The following is a 23,158-nucleotide window of genomic DNA, read 5'->3' on the forward strand; positions in this document are numbered from 1 at the left end:
ACAAAGAAAGGAATTGATTATCAGGTGACCATTATGATTGATCCTGATTGTTTTAACACATCAGGAAGTGAGAGAGAGATGCAGGGATTGGGGAACTCTGGAATTCAGCTATTAGTGCAGAGCAGGGCGCTGGATGGCTGCGCTGCGGGACCAGAAGAGATGATTTACTTTGACATATGACCTCTTCTCTCTCCAAGTCATGCCGCCCTTCTTATCTTATCTAATTTTATCGCCCTAGGCTGTGGCCTTTCTGGCCTTTCCAGAAATCCGGCCCTGCAAGTGGTCAATCACTTTTAAGAAAGTAGCATAAGATAGAGTACATTCTCCACATGATGTAATGTGTGGAGACCTTGGAGGCCAAGAAAGCAGTGCCAAGCCATTGGTCCCATGCACCACAATCATGGACCTTGCTAAATTTGAGGAAAAAAATGCCTTCTATCGACAGATGCCATCTTGTGAAGGATGAAACATAAAAAATGTATAATTTTTGTGTTCATGCCTAATTTTCCCTGATAAAATACATGTAAAGTTAAGCAATTCTTAGAAATCTTAGATTGTTATGAAATATATATATATATATATATATATATATATATATATCACTTTGATTAAGTAATAAAATATTATTCACAAAAGAGTTTGTCAGCACCCCAAGTAATATTGACTGCGTGCGCTGGGGTAGAACATGTATACATAACACTACATACTACTATAAGAAAAAACCCCTATAAACAGCACCACTGCAGACCATATGTATCAATCAAAAAAATGTCTTTATTACAATCTTTGCAAACACATATCAATGATACACAAAAATTAAAAACATCTAAAAACAGCATAATATTGTATTTCCAGCCATATTCAACATAATGGACCTGCTAGATATAATAATCTATTATATTCAATTTCAGTGGATGTACAACCTGTAACTACTGGGGGCTCAGAGAATGAGCCCCCTCATGGATGAACCCGGGTTCAGTATGAATTATAAAGTGCAAAAAACCTGTGTATAACAGTGCAGATCAGCCCTACTTGGAACCATGAAAGTGCATATAGTGCTATATTTACACAAACAAACAATCATTCAGCATATGCAATAACCTGAACTGTGCAACCTATCAGACTAAAAGTGCAATTTAAATACTGTCAGAGTCACTAATGACCAAGTGGAAGCAGCCTATAGGGTCTGCAAGGAAGTGAATAAGTAGAAGATATACTTAGCCGGGTATAAAAAGAGGCAGGCACAGACTGGCTTGGAAAGACGGATATATCCCCTCAGGACATAGCCCACATGCTCCGCGGTCGTCACTCCTCTTTAAAAGGTGAGGTGGATAGCTGTGCTGTGTAGCCGCCATTGCAGCTTTAAATAAGAAAGAGAAGGGTGAGCCACTCCCTGCATCATCTCCAGCTGCAGGAAATGATGTAAGCCAGGAGGCCATATAAGGAGATGTTTCAGAGGGATGTGGGCTGCAGATCCGCGCCACCCAGTGGTAAAGAGCAGAGATGCAAACAATGCACATCTATATAAGTATAATGCAATAAGATATAGGAGATATAAAAGATAGATAATCAAACCACACCACCCGGTGGCAGAGAGTAGAATTGCAGACTAACACATCTCATTCAAATTTAATGCACTCTAGTGCAGAAACTGCAATCCATATATATGAATTATCTATGACATCACCAAGTGGCAAAGAATATGATTACAAACCTCACGCATCTATGCAGTCTAATACAAGAATACCACAATGACAAGATATCAGAATACACACATAAAGTAATGCATTCAGGAAACACGATCTCCTAAGAAGTTCTAATTACTGAGTGCGAAGTCCATAGGCGGCAACAGAAGTTCCAAAGTGCCAAGTTCTTACAATACAAATAGAACCAGTGTGGCCATGATGGGCAATCTTGCGTTAGGCCAAGAAGTATGCAGTTTTACAAAGTATCTATGTGAGTCCAACAGCGTCCAAGTACAGAGGTCCACATTCAATGTCCACATATGCAGGCCATTACAGCCTGCATATACAGCATATGCTGAATGATTGTTTGTTTGTGTAAATATAGCACTATATGCACTTTCGTGGTTCCAAGTAGGGCTGATATGCACAGGTTTTTTGCACTTTATAATTCATACTGAACCCGGGTTCATCCACGAGGGGGCTCATTCTCTGAGCCCCCAGTGGTTACAGGTTGTACATCCACTGAGATTGAACATAATAGATTATTATATCTAGCAGGCCCATTATGTTGAATATGGCTGGAAATACAATATTATGCTGTTTTTAGATGTTTTTAATTTTTGTGTATCATTGATATGTGTTTGCAAAGATTGTAATAAAGACATTTTTTTGATTGATACATATGGTCTGCAGTGGTGCTGTTTATAGGGGTATCTTTTTTCTTATAGTATTATGTAATAAAATGTTATTGCTTCATCAATAGCAACACATCCAAAACGGCTAAATTGTCAGGAAACTCAAGGGGTAAAAACCCTGGAATGCAAAGTGTTTAAAGAGACGATGAAAAATGATCTCCTAGGAGAAAAATTAGTAGAAAAGTGAATTGAATAAGGGCCAATATGTATAAAATTAATACTTATAAATCTATATGTCCAAGGTAAACTGTCAGGTAGGATCTCCTGACTTGATTATGCAACTCACTGCATTCACCATAAATCTTATTGTTTTCCCACATATCTATCGTATAACAAGAAAAGGCCAGCAATACCATGATCACTCTATGTTTCAGCATGATTGTGATTGTCCTAACATGGTTCAAAAAATAAAAGTAGTCACAAGGGAAAGAGAACCAGACGTTCTAATAACTAAAAATCTAAGGTTAATATTGCAACTTATTCTGTAAGTTAATATGTAATTGCGCTTACTTACAGCTACTGCCAGGTTGAGAACAGTGTAGTTAGTTTCCTCTGGACCAATAGACATATGGCGCTGAAAGGTAGCTTGATTTGGCTGGTAAAAGCTCACTGTATTGCCAAGCTGTGTTATGTTGCTCTTTTCTAGGTCTCTAACCCTTTAGAAGACAAGTATAAAAACAAAACATTAGTGCAAATGTATTAAAGAGAAACATAACTGTTATTTTCAATAAAAATAACTCCTGTGTCTTATTCTGTTAAAATCATATCATGTACTTATTGTATTATACTATTTTCTTTGAGGTTTACAGTATGTAATGGTAACAGAAAAAATATTATTTTATTGTTTATAACTAGCATTTTTAATAAAGAACAAGTGAACAAATGGCATTCAACGTTTCCAAAATGAGTTATAGCAATTGTAAACATGTCCAACCAAGAGACTAGTCACAATGCAGATCTCTAAAACAGATGGCTAAAGCTTCTTTTTCCTCTAGGAAACTTGATTGCATATGTAATCATGTAATCATGCTGCTAAGCGATCATGTTTCCAATCATTTCCACTACCCACGATTGCGACACTATCCATCAGATGCAAATGCATTAAAATTGCGCAGTCCGGCAATTGCGTTTTGAGGAAAAACAAATCGCATTAGTGAAAAAACAGCACCGTTATTTCCATGTTGATCATGGTGCTGTTACAATTGTCAAAATGGGCACGATACCGATTTTCAGAACAAATTACATCCAGTGGAAAAGAACCCCTAAAGGACTCACGAGGTGACATGTGACAGGATGAGATAGACATGTGCATGTAGAGTGCCTAGTCCACAAATAACTAGGCTGTGTTCCTTTTTTTTCCTCTGCCTGAAAAGTTAAAAATCTGGTATGTAAGTGGCAGTTCCTGTCTGGGTCGGGACCGGGTCGGACTCTAGCGTAACCCTCACTGATGAGGAATTGCAGCCATAAAACACTTTTGTGGCAGTAAAAGGCTTCTAAGAGCAGGAAAGAGATAAAAAGGTCAATAGTGCATATATTTTAGCCCTGGCATACTTCAATTAATGCGTTATTGAGAAAAGGCCATGAAACAGTAAAAGCTTAAAAAGTTGTTTTAAATATAAAATAAAACTGCAAGATAACTTTAAAAGTCTTTTTTAGAAGGAGGAGGACAGATACAATTGTTTATCTCAGTTTTCTTTTTCGCCTCGAATGTCCTTTAAAGGGAACCTAAACTGAGAAGGATATGGATTTTTCCTTTTAAAATAATACCAGCTGCCTGACTCTCCTGCTGATGCTGTGTCACTAATACATTCAGCCACAGCCCCTCAACAAGCATGCAGATCAGGTGCTCTGACTGAGGTCAGACTGGATTAGCTGCATGCTTGTTTCAGGTCTGTGATTCAGCCTCTACTGCAGCTAAAGAGACCAGCCGTGTCAGAATTCTAGCGGTTTTATTTATGGATGAAAAGCTGTCCTATGTATATGTTTTAAGTTTTAATGTTCTATGCAAAATTTCATTGTAAACTGTAAAGTTAGAGGACTTCTTTTTAAATATTGTTCTAAGACCTCTCAGCATATTCCAGGCTGTGAAGCTTATAAGATTATTCTAGTTACAAGAAGACAAAACATTCTGTGTTTATGCTAAGAAGCATCTTTCAAATGTCAAGGTTATAAGATAAGTGTACTGTGTGAAAGACTGGAAACAAGTTTTAAAACTCACTTTACTGCAGCAATCTTATATATATATATATATATATATATATATATATATATATATATATATATATATATATATATATATTTGCTCAGTTATTACACATAAATATTAATAATCAATACAGACCTTCTAAAGGAAGAAATAGTTATTGTTAAACCCTATAATTACAAATAATAGAATGTATTACTTTGAAATACATTTAAAAGCTGGATTCTGCCAGTGATGCTTTGGGTCTGTGAAACATTTTCGTGGGATTGTTTTGGTTCTGGAGGATTGTTGACATGTACTACAAGGTTGTTACAGCCAGCAAGAAAAGATAACATTCCCCAGCCAGAGAAAGTCAAAATATGAAAAATATAAAACAATAGAAGAAGTTTTCCCAATTAGTTAAAGTTAAATGGTGACATCTGGTGGTTGAAAATATTATATTTATATCTTCTTAAGAAAGGCAAATATGTAGAAAATGATTTTATATTATTACATTTTAAGATGCAATTATATTTTATATGATTAATTGTTTTAAGAAGAATTATTAATTGTTTTAAGAAGAATTATTTAATAAGCTTTATATTTAAATAAGTATATTAGAATGTTTCAATAAGCCTTGAATTGCTGAAGACTCTTACAGTGTCAACCTGACCAATCTTATGTCTGGGAAAGAACAGACACATTCCAAACTAATTAGCAGAAGGACACATTATCAGAAATGCATCATAAATTACATTGTTTACTGTTTGGAAGTCCCAATGTCTGGGGCAAAAAAGTCAACCAGCAGACCAGATGGCTGGTGACGTCCATTTTTAATTAACTGCGTCAGAAATGACCTAATCAGAATTTAAAAACAATAATATTATGATTTAGGTATTCAAAACATGATAAAGCATTGACGCATGGAAGCTTTAGCCAATCAGAACCTGGGATTTAGGGAGATTCCAGATTAGGCAGCCATATTGTATCCAATCACTATAAAAGTAGGAGCTGAAAGCTCATAGTTTGCAGAAGCCCAACAATCTCCTGAGAAGAATTGCATCAACAAAAAGAAAACATCCGTGGGCACCAAATACAGAAGCGTTATTTATTCCAGCAGTTTGCACATACAGACATTTGCAGATGTAGATTTAAATATACATCACCGCTCCAAAGTAGCTGGCAGTAGACAGAGTGGATGGTAAGGTCGACAATTGTTTCGCGCTAACCAGCGCTTTATCATAGACAGGACTCCATGGCGGGGAGAAGCTCACCGCCATTCCCTCTGCTCGGCGTTATAAGAGCAACGCCGAGCCTTCCTCCAATCATCAGGTCCGCCCCCCGTCGTCACCTCCCCCATACGGAAGGCGGAAGTGAGTGAGCGCTCCATGATGGAGCGCAGCGCAACACCTACGTCACTTCCAAGACTCTGAGCTGCCCGGCGCACACTCACATCATAACGAGGCGAGGTGCGTTACCAGGGCAACATGTCGTTTAGACAAAGATCCCACTGGAGGCCTAAAAGAGACAGGCCGCCAGTGCTGGGATTTTTTAGAGTCAGGGTTAAATGGGGAATATAAGTGAAGACCAGGGACGGACCAGACCGACCGGAACAGAGGCTACCCAGGTACATTATAGACCATGCTGTTAAAGGCTATTGATATTCAAATAGATATTTTTGCAAAGGTACAAAGGAGGAAAGGTTACCCACAGACACCAGCCACCAGGGGCAGTATAGTGATTAAAGTGTTACCACCAAAGTAGTATAATAGAGAGAGGTGAATGAGAGACAAAAGGATAGGCCCTCCAACCAAAGGGACATTTTATCTGTAATCTTCCAGGAAAACACTCAATTCATTTCGATCATTAAAGCCACAAGGGCCCTCTGCGTTTGTTCTAGAAATTAATAGAGCTTCTCTCTGGGATAATAATCTCCTCCTATCTCCTCCACGTCGAGGGGCTTTAACCAATTCTAGACCTACGATTTTTAAGACATCTGCATTCCCATCATGGAACTCTCTAACATGGCCAATCAGCCTTTGTGCTCCCACACCATTTTTGATTGATCGGCGGTGCTCCACCAATCTTTCTCGTATAACTACCTGTTGTGTTGAGTGAACCCAGCTCACTGCATATACCTACTACCTGTTGTGTTGAGTGATCCCAGCTCACTGCATATATCTACCATCCACCCGAGATGGACAAAATGGACAAACCAGGTAGAGGAAGAGGTAGAGGCAGACCCAGAGGAAGGCCACCTGTCACCGGCAGGTCTGTGCGAGGTGGTGTGGATGTGATTTCGTGCGACCCTGCCCCAAAGTACAGTGCTCAGAAGAAGGCATGTGCCATCACTTCCCAAAATTGTGAGGAGGTGATTAAGTATTTAACACAGAACACCTCATCTCCCGCAGCCAGTGCCACCAGCACTAGTACAAGCACCACATCCGCTGCATTTGACACTTTGCAGGAGTTATTTGGTGGTGGTGGTGAAATCACTGATTCACAGCCACTACTGCAACAACAAGAAGAAGGCGCAGGTACACCATCTCATACGTCTGAGTTAGGTGGCGATAGTATGGATGTAACGTGTGAGGAGGAGGATGATGAACCACCTGATGTTGGTGCAGCTGTGGAGGTGTCTGAGAAAAGTGAAGCTGGGCAGGAGGATTATGACGATGATTATACGGATGCCACGTATGTTCCCAATAGAGGAGATGACCAGTCCAGGAGGACAGTTCAGAGGGGGAGTCAGAGAGTAGGAGGAGACGAGTCCATGATAGAAGCAGAGGGAGCTTGTCCTCAGAAACAGCTGGGGGCAGTGTCCGGCGTCATGTATCGCCAGCTATGGCCAGCCAGCCAACATGCCCTTCAATGTCAGCTGCTGATGCCACCGTAGCGCCCTCACCCCAGGGGGGCTCAGCGGTTTGGAAATTTTTTAACGTGTGTGTCTATGATCAGAGCAAAGCCATCTGTTGTCTCTGCCAGCAAAAATTGAGCCGAGGAAAGGCCAACTCTCACGTAGGGACAAGTGCCTTACGAAGGCACCTGGAGAAAAGGCACAAACAGCTATGGCAAGAACACCTGAGGAAAAGCAGCACCCCTCAAAAGACAAGCCACCCTCCTTCTCTTCCTCCTTCAGGTGCATCATCTTCTTCATCCACTTTCTCCCATGCACCTTCACAGCCACCCTCCTCCACACCGCCTCTTCCCTTCAGCGGTTCCTTCTCCTCTGCCCACAGCAGTAGCCAGCTGTCTGTAAAGGAAGTATTTCAGCGTAAGCATCAAATGTCTGCCGATCACCCTCTTGCCCGGTGTCTGACAGCTGGCGTGGCGGAACTATTAGCTCGCCAGCTATTACTATACAAGCTGGTGGAGTCATAGGCTTTCCGTAAGTTTGTGGCCATTGGTACACCGCAGTGGAAGATACCAGGCTGCAATTATTTCTCACAAAAGGCCATACCCAAATTGTACCGTGCAGTGGAGAGGCAAGTGGTGTCATCTCTTGCGAAGAACGTTGGGTCAAGGGTCCACCTGACCATGGATGCCTGGTCTGCCAAGCACGGGCAGGGCCGCTACATTATGTACACAGCCCATTGGGTCAACCAGGAGACCGATGGCAGCAAGCAGGGAGTATGTGACTGCGCAGCGGACCAACTGGTGACACGTCCACGGCTTGCAGGCAGGCCTCCTGCCACCTCCTCTCCGCCTGCAACATCCTCTTCACCGTCGTCATCTTCCTCCTCCTTAGCTGGTGCCGCCATCTCCTCTCCAGCTACACAGCCCCCGCATGCCAGGTATGACGGTGTCACGCCATCTTGACATGTCTTGCCTAAAAGCGCAGAGTCACACTGGAGCAGATCTCCCGGCTGCTCTTAACAAACAGAGCAATGGCTGACCCCGCACCACTGTTAACAAACAGTGGAGCAATGGCTGACCCCGCACCAGCTGGAGATCGTCAACATGGTGTGTGACAACGGCAGCAATCTCCTTTCCGCTTTGAATTTGGGAAAGCTGACGCATGTACCCTGCATGGCACATGTGCTGAATCTGGTCCTGCAAAGATTTGTGTCCAAGTACCCAGGCTTACAGGACGTCCTGAAGCAGACCAGTAAGTTGTGTGGGCATTTCAGGCGCTCTTACACGGCCATGGCATGCTTTGCGGAAATTCAGCGTAGAAACAACTTGCTGGTGAGAAGCCTAATTTGTGATAGCCCGACTCGCTGGAATTCCACCCTGTTATAATTTAGGTAGGCCTCAGTTATTAGGCCTGAGTTTTATGTAAAAGGTTTGTCCGCAGAGTATGCCTTTAAAATAAATAGAGTTTCTTGTGATTCAGGCAGAAGCATCTCAGTGTCTGCGTGTAGCAGATGATACACGCAGATACGGAGAACATGTTCCCGAAAGAAGGCCACAGGCCTACACTGACCTCAACACGTACACCACAAGAACAATCAACATAGGCCATGTTTACCAAAATACCACATTCCAGTAAGTAAGGGAAAAGGGACATTAAATATTAATCGAGTAGGCGGGTATTATGACACCACGAGGGGGCTCAGCCAATAGTCTGGTCTGTGGGAGGGCGAAGATGAGGTCACATTTAACTCTTTCCTAGTCGGTATTAAAGACCCGGGACGAGCGGACAGAGGGCATTCTGACTCTGATTCCTGCTCTGCTTCCTACTTCAGGCTACCTAGATGCTGACTGGGACCTCTAAGTATTTTCATTCTTCATGTAATCTGATCTAATGTATGCTGTACATAGGTAGTCTAGATGTAACTTAGAATAGATTTAAGAAGACCTGATTACAGTCACTAGGAAGGTAATCAAGAGCTGTAACGCCAAGAACTTAAACATGATTATTGGCTTGACTGGGATATGATGAACTGTATCTATCTGTATTTCTGTTTCCTGAATAAATAACGTGAATATTGAAGAAGCCTGGGAAAAGTCTAGCTTCTGCTTGCTGTGATGAGTCCTGTGTGCAACTCTTGCTGATGAGTTTGCTGGTGCCGGAAAAAAAGGTGATTAGAACAGTTTATAACACACCCTGCTGATGTTCTCTCGCCTGTTTGACCAGGAGAAAGCAGTCACCCAGTACCTCTACAATTACAGTAGAAAGACACAATCTGGAAAGATGGGGATGTTGTGACCCAACAACTGGACACTGATGCGAAATGCATGCAGGGTCATGCAGCCCTTTGAGGGGTTGACCAAACTGCTGAGTAGCGCTGAAGGCACCATCAGCGACTTGATATCCTACGCTTACTTCCTGGGGCGTGCGCGCGAGGAGTCGTGTGGGGAAGGAGAGGAGTCAGACTCGGATGATGATGATGAGGAAGGTGTTTCTGTGGAGGAGGAAGTGGCGGCGGAAGAAGAACAACCACGGCAGCCATCACAGGGGGCTTCTGCTGCTCCACGTTCCCGTGGTATTGTTAGTGGCTAGGGGGAGGAAGAGGACTTGCGCTCCGTCACTCGGGAAGAGGAAGAGGAGATGGAGAGTACGTCTGCATCCAGCTTTGTGCAGATGGCCTCTTTCATGTTGCCCAGCCTGTTGAGGGACCCCCGTATCAAAAAACGTAAGGCGAATGAGCTGTACTGGGTGGCCACGCTATTAGACCCTCGGTACAGGCATAAAGTGGCGGACCTGTTACCAACTCACCAGAAGGCGGAAAGGATGCAGCACATGCAGAACAAGCTGGCAATGATGCTTTACAATGCGTTTAAGGGTGATGTGACAGCATAACACAATCAAGGTACCACTGGCAGTAATCCTCCTCCTCCCAAGTCCACACCGGCAAGGACAGGACACTCCGGCGATCTCAGGGTGATGTCGGACATGCGGTCATTCTTTAGTCCAAAACCTCGCCGTAGCCCTTCCGGATCCACCCTCCACCAACGCCTGGACCGGCAGGTAGCCGACTACCTGGCCTTGAGTGTGGATGTAGACACTGCGAGCAGCGACGATTAACCCTTGGTCTACTGGTTGCGCAGGCTTGACCTGTGGCCAGAGCTGTCCCACTTTGCCATACAACTTCTCTCTTGCCCTGCCACAAGCGTCCTGTCAGAATGGACCTTCAGTGCAGCTGGAGGCATTGTCACTGAGAAGAGAAGTCGCCTAAGTCACGACAGTGTTCAGTACCTGACCTTTATCAAAATGAATGAGGCACGGATCCTGGAGGGCTACTGCACGACCAAAGACTAAGTCAGTCCCCACACACAGCATCTCTGCCTGCAGGCCGCTTGACTGCCTTCTCCGCCACCACCAACAGGGTCCAGGACTGTAGGCGGATTCCTGAATTTTTAAGGCCGCTGCTAGCAGCGGCCGCTATACTAATTTTTCTGGTGCGTGTACATGCATGCCTAATTTTTCTGGCTGCACTGTGGGCGGCTCTAACAAAAAGAAAAGCCATGTACATGTGCCTATTCCCCTTCGTGATCATTACCTTGCCGCGGTGAAGGGGCTTGCGTATCACAATGAAGCAATGACCACCGGCTATATGAGTGTCTCGGGTGGGGGTGGCACACCAAAGATAATAAGGTCGTTGCTTCATTGTGGTCAGACCAAATTTGATCAGCTGGCCCATTACCCATGGTCAGTGGTCACAATGGCAGACTTGACCTCCATAACACATTCTCTCCGGAGACCAACCAGGTGAATCGCAGTGAAGGCACCATCAGACTTTCCCTCCATAACTGGTTCTCGTTAAAGGATTTTAAGTACATTCATTTCAATAGGGCCTCAAAAGTCCTCCTGAGTCCTGTATTGTTATTTTTGGTCACTACCTCGGGGCGGCCATGCCTGCAGCCCTCCTTGCCTGGGTGTGTGGTGCTACAACTCTGGACCGGAATCACACCAGGAAGGTTTCCACGGCCATTACCCTTGGTCACAATGGCAGACTTGCCCTCCATAATAGATTCTCGTTGCCGGTACTAAACAGCAAGTAAAAATGTAATGTAAAAAAAATAGATGTAATCTTTAGCAATGGTAGAGAAAGAACCATCAAAAGTTGATAAGGCAGACAGACATTACTTAACCAGACATCACTGAGTGAGGAAGTGCAATCTCGCCATAGTGCGCACTGTGCAGTAGTCCACAGCTGTTTGCGGTGCATTACACAGTGAGTTTGGTGTTTCAGTGTGAAGCAGTACACTAATTACACTCCCTGATTGATGTATACACATGCAAGATGTTTGAAAGCATTTTAGGCCTGCAATTTAGCATTCAATGTGATTCCTGCCTTTAAAACGCTGCTTTGTGTCAAATCCAGATTTTTCCCTGGGACTTTTGGCATGTATCCCACTCCGCCACCTAAGGGTCCAGGTATTAGGCCCCTTCAAACATGTTTTCCATCACTTTTGTGGCCAGCATAATTTTTTCTATTTTTGAAAGTTCGCCTCCCCATATGAAGTCTATTGCGGTTCGTGAACTTTTCCGCGAACCGAACCTTCCGCGGAGGTTCGCGAACAGGGTTCGCGAACCGAAAATCGGAGGTTCGCGACATCACTATTCTCTTATGACAAGCATTTGGTTCATATGTAGTTGGAATATTATCAGGGATACAATCTCTTGGTACGATGGGACTTGGGGTTTGTAGTCAAATTACTATTTTATTGAATTCCTCCCATTCTGATGAAAAAATTTGATTGTTGTCATTCTGAGTACAATAATATTAATAATATCATCATATACATCACCATGATATAAACAGCATTTGCAGTGTAACATACATTTTGGACTATAAGACACTTTTTCTTGGGAGAAAACTCAGTGCATCTTATGGTCCAAAGGTGTCCTCGATAAGTGCCCCCTCTGTACTCCTTTGCCGTCCTGTGTCGACACAGGAGAGCACAGGGGGGAATATTACACACTGGGGGCACAGTGGAAACAGGAGAGCACGGGCAGATAGTACAGAGGGGACACGAGGGGGCAGATGGCACATGGGGGACACAGGAGGGCACATGGTACACAGGAAGGCATGGAGGAAGATGGCAAATAGGGGACAAAGGAGGGCATGGGGAAGATGGCACACAGGGGACATCAGACGGAGGGGGTACAGGGGGGCGGATGGCACACAGGGGACACAGGAAGGCACAGGGGGGCAGATGGCACAGAGGACACAGTCAGGCACAGGAGGAAGATGGCACAAAGGGGACAAAGGAGGGCAAGGGGGAAGATGGCACACAGGGGACACCAGACAAAGGGGGTACAGGGGGCGGATGGCACACAGGGGACTCTGGACAGAAGGGGTACAGGTGAGGCAGATGGCACACAGGCACACAGGGTACACCAGACAGGGGGGCACAGGGGGGACAGATGAGACACAGTGGGACCCTAGGGTCACCACAGACACAGGAACAGAGAATGAGACAGGTCTGCAAAGGATAGAGGGGACACAGGGGGACATAGGCGGACACAGGGAAACAGAGGAGACAAAGGGGGGATAGAGGAGGTTATCAGGAAGACAGAGGAGGTCATAAGAGGACACAGGCGGACAAAGGAGGACACAGGAGGAACAGAGAATGACACAAGAGATACAAAGAAGGCACAGGGTGGATACAAGGGAGACATAATAACTGGGGAGGACTGAGGGAAGAAGATCTGCAAAATGCCCCTGCACCATGGATGCACCAGGTTTAGTATATTTGTTTACCCTGGTTTTTGTCCTCTTAACATAGGTACACCTTATGATGAGGAGGGTCTTATGGTCTGAAAAATACGGTAATATGAAGTTATTCTTACAGATATGTGTAAGGTCCTTTTTGCTGCAGCAATGGTTTTCCTCCATTTATAATAGCATCTGGATTTGCAACGTGAAAAATCCAAAACTGTCTGTAAACCTCGCTTCCTGGCTTAACCCAGTTGTCATAGGCAATAGTTCCTTTTTCAATGACAACTTCCTATAAAAACAATAGATGTTAAAACATTATGGATAGATACAAAGGTTTCCCAAATAAGTCCTTATAATGGAATTTGTACAGTATACAATATCTAATGAAAATTTATTTAAAAATAAGGCCATGATGTTTTATCAATTAAAGATTAATCTAGAAAGGACTATGGCCAAATTAACTCTAAACAATATCAGCAAGTGCAATAATAATAGTTCCAGATTAATTTTACACAAGAGAAATATTGGTCATTTTGAGTCACAGTGTATTGACCACCTTATATTAAAGGACCGCTATCATGAAAAATGGTAAAATTTAAAATACACAAGTATTCATATGTATAAAATGTACATATGTTTGAGGGTAAAATGTGCTATAAATTTCTTTATTGCTACATCGCTGTCACTTAAGTTACAATAGTTTGTAAGCATCCAACAGATCCGACAGGATTTGGACTAGTACTTCTCATGGGGGATTCTCATGTTTTTTTTTATTTTCAATAATGGCAGATGCTCAGTCCAACTGCCAATATAGCATGTACACATGTATTTTACATTTTACAATTTTCCTGATGGTGTAACACAGGTTTATTTATTTATTTATTGTATTTATAAAGCGCCAACATATTACACAGCGCTGGACGTTAAGGTTACAGACAATACTTAGGGGTCACGTACAGCAATAAGACAATACAGGAATACATGCAAACCAAAGTTACAATATGTGTTAATTGCATATTTAATTCACCAGCATGTAAAAAAATAATTTGTCCAGTTCCATCCCTATATAGTGACCCATTGCCAATGGAGTATCATAGGACTGCTCTAGGGAGTGATCTGCACTATTCAGTACAGCTCATGAGAAGAAGTGGTCCATGCATCTGCTGCTTCCATTTCACAAAATTTTCCAGCGCCACACAGAGATTTTATTACTTTTATGCCATCGGATGGTGAAAGGGTGTGGTGACACCTCTGTGTGCTGTGCCTATTCCCTTTCCTACCTGCAAATAACATAAAATAGATACTAGCATTTAAAAGAACCCTACTAGAAGAGCTCATAAACTCCTTCATAAAATATTTTATGTCATCATAACTACCATTGTGATCACTAAGGATCATAAAAATCCTGACCCATAATTGCCTTTCTGTTCTGAGGTTAATTTTAATAAATATGTATTAATGTCACTATAAATCTAGAGACCCCACAACCTACTAGTCTCAATGAAGTCACAGTCCTCAGAAAGATAGTGGATTTAACCAGGCAGTCTTAGAAGCAAGCTTAACTGGTTCAGTGCCCGCATACAGTATATCTACACCCAGGCAGACTTAATCTCAGCACCTGGGGCGTAAATATACGCATCTCTGTCGCGACCGCCGCTGTCCGCACCTCTGCTCAAACACTCATTCACTCTGCTGCCCGATAGTAGGGAGATCAGTGAATGGGAAGGCAGTTCCCATTCATTGATCTAAGTCCCTGTTCCAATAATCGGCAGCATCAATGAGATCGGTCATTGTAACTTAACAAAGTAGCACTTCCACGCATTACTTCCTGAGGATGTCTTGTGGCCAAACAGTAAAATTACACAACATTCATTTTATTTTTATTTTTTTTATAAAAACACCTTTATTGTCATTTTTTTTAAATAAAAAGACATTTAAAATGTACCCCTTACCTCCCATGCTCTACCATAGCTACCAAAAAAAAACTTATGCATAAAAAAAAGACAATTAAAAAAAATACATAAATAGTTACCTTAGTGGCTGAGCTTTTTTAATATGTATGTCCAGAGAGTATCCTCTATAATAAAACCCCTGTGTCTGTGCCTCCTGTCTCTGTGTAGCGTTGTCCATGCTTTTGGTCACTGCGCATGTGCACAGCACGGACCCAGAGACAGGAGGCAGGGGACGGGACCAGGGAGTCGAGCGGGCCTGTGGCGGGCTGGGCTGGTGGCGGGCGCGCTCGCACCCAGGAACACAGACCTAGAGCCTGTTTTTATACGGGCTTAGGTCTACTAGTTACTTTTCTATAATACACTATGGGCTTTTAATTAGTGATGGATGCAAAACTGAAAAAAAAAATGCACCCTTATTTCAAAATAAAATATTGGCGCCATTGTACTAGAGAAATATTTTAAAAGTTGAAATACCCGGGACAAATAGGCAAATAAAATGCATGGGTTTTAACCACAGTAGAACGTTTTATTTTAAAACTATAATGGTCGAAAACTGAGAAATAATGAATTTTTTAATAAAATGTTCTTATTATTCCCGTTAAAATGCATTTAGAATAAGACAATTCTTAGCATAATGTACCACCCAAAGAAAGCCTAAGTGGTGGTGAAAAAAGCAAGATATAGATAATTTTGTTGTGATGAGTAGTGATAAAGTTATTGGCGAATGAATGGAAGGAGCGCTGAAAGGTGAAACTTGCTCTGGTGCTGAAGCGGAAAAACCCCTTAGTGGTCAAGTGGTTAAAGTCTTCACAGCCAGGTGGAGGAAGATTAGAGAGATTAGCAGTGAGATGATATGATCAATATTATTTCTTTCTCTGCCTACAATGTATGCAGGCAGTGTCTAGCTTCTGTGGGGGTCTCTTTTCTACTATAGCAGTAATAAAAGGACCCCTTTTAGCCAGGGCCTTCTTAAAGGGACACTGTAGGGGGGTCAGGGGAAAATGAGTTGAAGTTACCCGGGACTTCTAATGGTCCCCCACAGACATCCTGTGCCCGAGCAGCCACTCCCCAATGTTCCAGCCCCGCCTCTGGTTCACTTCTGGAATTTCAGACTTTAAAGTCTAAAAAACCACTGCGCCTGCGTTGCCGTGTCCTCGCTCCCGCTGATGGCACCAGGAGTGTATTGTGAAGGCCCAGTATGGTCTGTGCCTGCGCCGTGCGCTCCTGGTGACATCAGGGGAAGCAAGGACGCGGCAACGCAGGTGCAGTGGTTTTCAGACTGTAAAGTTTGAAATTCCAGAAGTGAACCGGAGGCGGGGCCGGAGCATCCGTGAGTGGCTGCGCAGGCACAGGATGTCTGCGGGGGACCATTAGAAGCCCCGGGTAACTTCAACTCATTTTCCCCCGACCCCCCTATAGTATTCCTTTAAGTAAAAATAAGAAGGCAGACACCACCAGCAGCACTTTATTATAGTAGTTATATTGAGATGTGACAGAATGATGAGGTGAAGAATGGCTCAAAGGAGTGGAGTATCACTGAATGCGGAGTGACTTTCACCTTTTTATCTACCACAGTACTGAATGTATGGATTTTTTTCATTGTGAATGCTGAATTGCTTAGCTTTGTCAGCTGTTAGTGTGATAGAAGGGTAGGACCCAACTATGCTTATAAATACCCAGCTTCCCTGTGGCTGTATAAATCCCTCCCCATTGTACAATAAAGGTGCCATTGCTGATCCTTTTCCTCTAATACTTTTAGTCCTGAACAAGCATGTGGCAGATCAGGGGTTTCTGACATTTTTGTCAGATCTGACAAAACTAGCTGCATGCCTGTTTCTGGTGTGATTCAGACACTACTGAAGTCCAGGGACGGCCCTGCCATAGAGGCAAAGGGGGTCATTGCCACAGGGCCCCCAACCTCTACAGGGTCCCCTGCACTGCCAGACCCTGGGAATTGTTCTCCCCTCCCTCAGATTAGATGTTACTATGCCCTGCTCATCCTTTCTGCTCCTGTGCTCTCCCTCTCTCCCATGTAAAATTCAGACCGCGACAATTACTCACCCTCTGCCCCGTTGACAGTGGCTGTATTCAACATTACAGTGATGGCATTCTTCTGTATCTTTAAGGGACCCACTTGATGACCTCATCAAGTATGGATCCTTACAACACAGAAGAATGCCGTCATTGTAATGTTGAACACAGTCGCTGTCAACTGGCCCCCATGGCACCTTAAATTGGCCCTGCCAGCTAAGGACTGCCAGGCAACCTGTATTATTTCAAAGGAAATAAATATGGCAGCCTCCATAGTCTTACTACAGTTTTACTTTAAAATTCACATTCATTTGTGAATATTTGCATGCCCTGGAAGCCAGCATATGAAGATTTGCACAAACACAAATTTTTATGTGAAAAATTGCATGTGAAAAACTTTATATTTTCTTCCAAAAAGCTAAAGAGTCGGGAAATTGTGGCCTGGCAGGAAGGGAAAATTATATTAAATGGTTTTTTTTACATGATTTTGGGTTTAAAGATTTTATATACTCAAAATGTATACTAGACTTGACAAATTTTGTCAAGACGTCATGCTGCATGGTCCCATCACTCTTGCTGCTCTACCGTTGCTGAAGCCCTCTCGCTCTGCTCTGCTCACTCTGCTCTGCCGACAGTGATCACAGGGTGAGGAGTCAATGAAATCAGCTCCTGACCGACTCGCGGAGCTCTGTTGTCATAGCGACAGCAGGATTGGCAGTAGCAGGCGGGTCTGTGTGGCGCAGTAATTGAAATCTATGCCCTTGAAGAGATAACACGTCTCAAGCAAGCATGCAATGTCAGTGATCTCTAAATTGTGGTAAACACTTTCAATTATAATTTGCCAATCACTGACCAATTTTACCACCGCCATGTAGTTTGAGGGCCAATATATTTTAAATACTTTGAACAGATTGTGTAGGTAAGCTCTCATACTACATGGAGGTGGTAAAATTAGCCAATCATTGGCAACTAAAAATTGGATGTGTGTATTCATCCTTAAAGTGTACCAGATATCAGCATAATGAGTGTATTTATACTTACCTGGGGCTTCTTCCAGCCCCATGAGGTGTGTGGGCTCCCTTTGCCGCCCTCTCCGGGCGCTCCGTTCACTTGTAATCCCACCCGGTACTTTGGCAAGTTGTGTCCAGTCGTGCTCTTCTGCACATGTGTGCCCCCGCTGTGCTTCCTCTCCTGGGAGCGTTCCCCACCTCTGCAGTACTACAGTGCAGGCGCAGAATGTTCCCGAACGTCACATGCGCAGGAGAGCATGGCTGTTCAGATTACCAGGAGCAATTACAGGTGAACGGAGTGGCCAGAAAGGCCAGAAAGGGAGCCTACCCACCTCATGGGGCTAGAGGAAGCACCAGGTAATTATAAATACACCCATTATGCTGAACTCTGGTTTCCCTTAGGCCTAGGAACAGTTCTAACCAGGGTCGGACCATCAACCAGGCACCTCAAGCACCTGATTGGGGCCCCTTCGGTGTCAAAAGGGCCTCCCTCTGAGCCTCATAGAATGCTGTGGCTGCCGGCCTTCCGCACTGTGTATGGATCTGATTAGTGGCCCCATCACCGCCGGCGCTGTGCTGTACAATTACCCGTGCCCGCCTGCTCCCAGCTCTCTGCTCTGAGGCTGGCTGGCTGAGCGTCGCCGTTGCCATGGCAAACAGACGCTCTCCAGTCCAGTCCTCAGCGAGCGAGCGAATCAGCGTGCGCCAGCGTCCCGTTACTTCCGCCTCGTCATCATGTCAGTTGCTGCTGACGTCATTTGTCCTCGCTCTCTCCCTCCCTCCTTGCTCAGTAGTGAGAGAGCATAGCGCAGGCTGAGGCAGGTCAGTGTCAGTGAGAGCCTGGAGACAGGCAGCTCTGCTATTCAGAAATGTCAATTCATTCATTTGGAATATGATATGGTCATCATGTGTAATATATATACACACACACACACACACACACACACACGTACGTGTGTGTGTATATGTGTGTGTGTGTATATATATATATATATATATATATATATACATATATATATATATATATACAGTGTGTGTGTGTGTGTGTGTGTGTGTGTGTGTTTGTGTGTGGGGGGGGGGGCATGAGAGAGGGGGGCCCAAATCTGCCATTTTGCTTAGGGCCCCATTTGGCCTTAATCCGGCTCTGATTCTAACACGTTCTAACACAGAGTTTCATAAGATACAGCACTACTGAATCTCCAATGCAAACAGTCGTGTTACTGCTGCTGCTGCTGCTTCTACTGCTACTATTACTGCCATCACATATGCTTCTATAATAACTGCTACTAAAATAAGTTAAATTACTCTTATCAAAGTATCAAATACGCCTTTAACTGCTACACCTAGTTAGTATTAATTGAAAGGCTCAATTTATTAGAAGTAACCTAAAAACTCAGCAATGCCAAGTAGTCCATCTATTCATTTTTTTCTGAAAACTCATATAATTCAGTGGTGTAGATATTGTTCACACACACAGTCTGCCCATACTAAAACTATGCTAGCATTCAAGTAAACTGTAACCAGGTAGGTTTCCAATACATTTTTGGCTATTCAGCTTTTTTTTAAAGGACAACCAAAGTGATATGTGACATGATGAGATAGACATGTGTATGTACAGTGCCACGAGCACAAATAACTAGGCTGTGTTCTTTTTTTTACTTTCTCTGCCTGAAAGAGTTAAAAAAAAACAGGTATGCAAGTGAAAGTTTCTGTCCGGGTCGGGATCAGGTCGGACAGGGTCTGACTAAAGCATAACCCTCACTGATTAGTAATTACAGCCATAAAATACTTTTCTGTCAGTAAATAGCTTCTGAGCGCAGGAAAGAGGTATAAAGAATCAAAAAATTCATAGATTTGAGCTCTAGGATACTTCAATGAAGGTGTCATTGAGCAGAGAAAATAAAACAGTAAGAACTTAAAAACTAGATTTATATATCTAAAAAAGTTATTTTTAGGAGAACGGGGGTGGATAAAATAGTTTTTCTCATGAGCTTATTTTCACCTTGGATGTCCTTTAAATAGACACTGAAGCGGAAAAAAAATTATGATATAATGATTTGTATGTGTAGTATAGCTAAGAAATAAAACATTAGGAGCAGAGACACAAGTCTAATATTCGTTTCCAGTACAGGAAGAGCTAAGAAACTCCAGTTATCTATACAAATTGCCATTGAGCTCCACAACTTTCAAAGTCGCAGAGAGCTCTGTGTTCTACAGGCTGTTATAATCCAATAATAATCCAAACATTTGTATAGCGCTTTTCTCCTGTCGGACTCAAAGCGCTCAAGAGCTGCAGCCACTGGGACACGCTCAAGAGGCCACCCTGCAGTGTTAGGGAGTCTTGCCTTGAACTCCTTACTGAATAGGTACTTGACCTAGCCAGGATTCAAACCCTGGTCTCCCATGTCAAAGGCAGAGCCCTTAACCAGTACACCATCCAGCCACCTTATCTTAACTGTATTGTTCTTTCTTTTGCAGAGAACAGTTCAGGACAGGTCAAAAGTTCACTGCCTGTTCTGTAAAAAAAACTAGTCTCTTTAAGACTAGAAAATTTATATTAGAGTACCATATGTAGTGTACCAGGTATACAGCCAGACAGGGGCGTATCTAGAGGGGAGCAGTTCCTGTGATCGCTGGAGGGAGGGTCCCAACTACTACTCTTTCCTTCCTCTGATACAGGGGACTACACTTCAGATCAGGTGTTTGTGTGGCTACACTTGTTATGGGGATGGAGATCATGATGGCCACACTTGTTTTATGATCCGTTTTGAGATGGGCCTCAAGGCCGTGACGGGCACCAAAGGGATACAAGGAAAGGAGTGTAAACTTTGGGGGGGTCATCAAAGTTTTGCTGGGGGGGGGGCTATGAATTGTAGTTATGCCGCTGCAGCCATGTATAGCAAGAAACTGGTACCAGCAAGCCGCTGACTTGTGCTGCTTTGTACACAATCCAGTCCTTACATGTGATGTTTTCTGGCTGATAGTGTTATCTTATGGAAGCAATGATGACTATTTACTATCACAAAAGCTTCCTAGTGCACATACAGAATTTCAGGCTTGCTGGGATATGTATATGACTGAGACTAGGCATTGGTGTTTCCTTCATTTGTCTCCTGACATTGTTTCTCATCTTTGGTATAATTGATAAAGTTCCAGCTTTCTTGGTGCTCTGGGGAGACATTTGCTCTTAAATAGTAAACTGCCCATCTGTAACCTGATTTATGAAAGCTTTTCATAACGCCCATAATATTACTTTACACCAAGCAGAGAAAACTGTGTTGTGTTAGGCAGTATGAACACACATTATTTGCGTACTATGAAATCTTATTTAATGACTATATAACCCCAAAATTATATTATAGAAATCCCAATGTATTATTGCAATCAAGCCAATGGAAACCTTTTTCAGTGCCTCTAACTACTGATAAACAATAGCTGCATACCAGAAAACAATTTGAACTATATAGCCTTGTAGTCATATCATCATCAAGCCACAGAGTGAAATAAATATGAAATAATATGCATACCATACCTTTTCTATTGTACTCTCAACCAATAAATCTCCCACAGGAAAGAGGACTCCTCCCAGGATAGCAAGCAGCCCCCCCACAACCGATCCCGCTATTAGCCAGCATGTTTTACTGCAGCACATGTTGGGTATGATGGAGAATCCACACAGAGCTGTAAGACGGTGCAAGAGGCATCAGGTCTTTATATAGTGTATATCGGAACTATGATTGATAATTCCAACATTACCATTAACTACACTGATAAAGAAAAGTCTGTCCAAAATTAAGGACCAAAGTTCAAGCAACTGCAAACCTAAGATTAGATAATAGATTGTGTGACCTCTATAGCATGTTTCTTAATTACATTGCATGTGAAATACACTGTCTGCCGTTCCACACACAGCTCACTTATTCAGTGACCTGACAGTATCTGAAACATATTCTATAGCAAGAGACTATTTCCTATTTTCCAGAGCAGTGCAAAGTTTATAGGAATACTATGGGAGGATCCCTGTGGTCCTCTGAACACAGAGCTTATGTAAGCTAACTCCACTCATAATGGGTATAGCAGATGTGCGTGAAAATCATTACTATAAATGTACAGTATCTCACAAAAGTGAATACACCTCTCAGATTTTTTAAATATTTTATAAAATCTTTTCATGGGACAACACTGAGGATATGACACTTTGATACAATGTAAATTAGTAGGGATGGGACGAATCCACAATTTCTTCGAATCCGAATCCGGATCCGAATGTAAAAAGGTTCTCGAATATCTCGAACCTTTCGAATCCACGAATCTAATGAATCCTGCACATAAGAATTGTGCGATCCATGGTATAGTTGCCCGCAGTATAGGTACCCAGGCATAGGTAGCGAGGTAAAGGTGCCTTCAGTATAGCTAGCTATATATGGGTGCCTTCAATATTGGTAGCTTTCAGTATAGGTAGCAAGGTATAGGGGCCTGCAGTATAGGTAGCAGGGTTTATGGGCCTTCAGTATAGGTAGCAGGGTATATGGGCCTTCAGTATAGGTAGCAGGGTATATGAGCCTTCAGTATAGGTAGCAGGGTATATGGGCCTTCAGTATCGGTAGCAAGGTACATGTGCCTTCAGTATCGGTAGCAAGGTATAGGGGCCTTCAGTATAGGTAGCACAGTATATGTGCTTTCAGTATTGGTAGGTAACTAGGTATAGGGGCCTTCAGTATAGGTAGTAGGGTATATGTGCCTTCAGTATAGGTAGCAGGGCATATGTGCCTTCAGTATAGGTAGGTAGCTAGGTATAGGGGCCTTCAGTATAGGTAGTAAAGTACACGTGCCTTCAGTATAGGTAGGTAGGTAGGTAGGTAGGTAGGTAAAGGGACCTTCAGTATAGGTAGCAGGGTATAGGGCCTTAAGTATAGGTAGGTTGTAGGTAGGTAGGTATAGGGGCCTTTAGGTAGGTAGGTAGGTAAAGGGACCTTCAGTATAGGTAGCAG

The 23,158-nt window shown here is 43.1% G+C and overlaps 1 protein-coding gene across 1 annotated transcript in view; it reads right to left on the minus strand.

Annotated features, from left to right (window-relative positions):
• LOC137562292 (platelet glycoprotein 4-like) overlaps positions 1-21,819 on the minus strand; it is a 92,729-nt gene extending 70,910 nt beyond the window's left edge. Inside the window, exons 1-3 of the mRNA XM_068273626.1 lie at positions 21,700-21,819; positions 13,306-13,463; positions 2,895-3,036 (exon numbers count right to left, since the gene is read on the minus strand). Coding sequence (XP_068129727.1) covers positions 2,895-3,036; positions 13,306-13,463; positions 21,700-21,819 — 420 coding nt within the window. The remainder of the gene's footprint in view (positions 1-2,894; positions 3,037-13,305; positions 13,464-21,699) is intronic.
• Between the last annotated feature and the right edge of the window lie 1,339 nt (positions 21,820-23,158).

The sequence above is a fragment of the Hyperolius riggenbachi genome, chromosome 3 (assembly GCF_040937935.1).
Source record: "Hyperolius riggenbachi isolate aHypRig1 chromosome 3, aHypRig1.pri, whole genome shotgun sequence".
Classification (NCBI taxonomy): Eukaryota; Metazoa; Chordata; class Amphibia; order Anura; family Hyperoliidae; genus Hyperolius; species Hyperolius riggenbachi.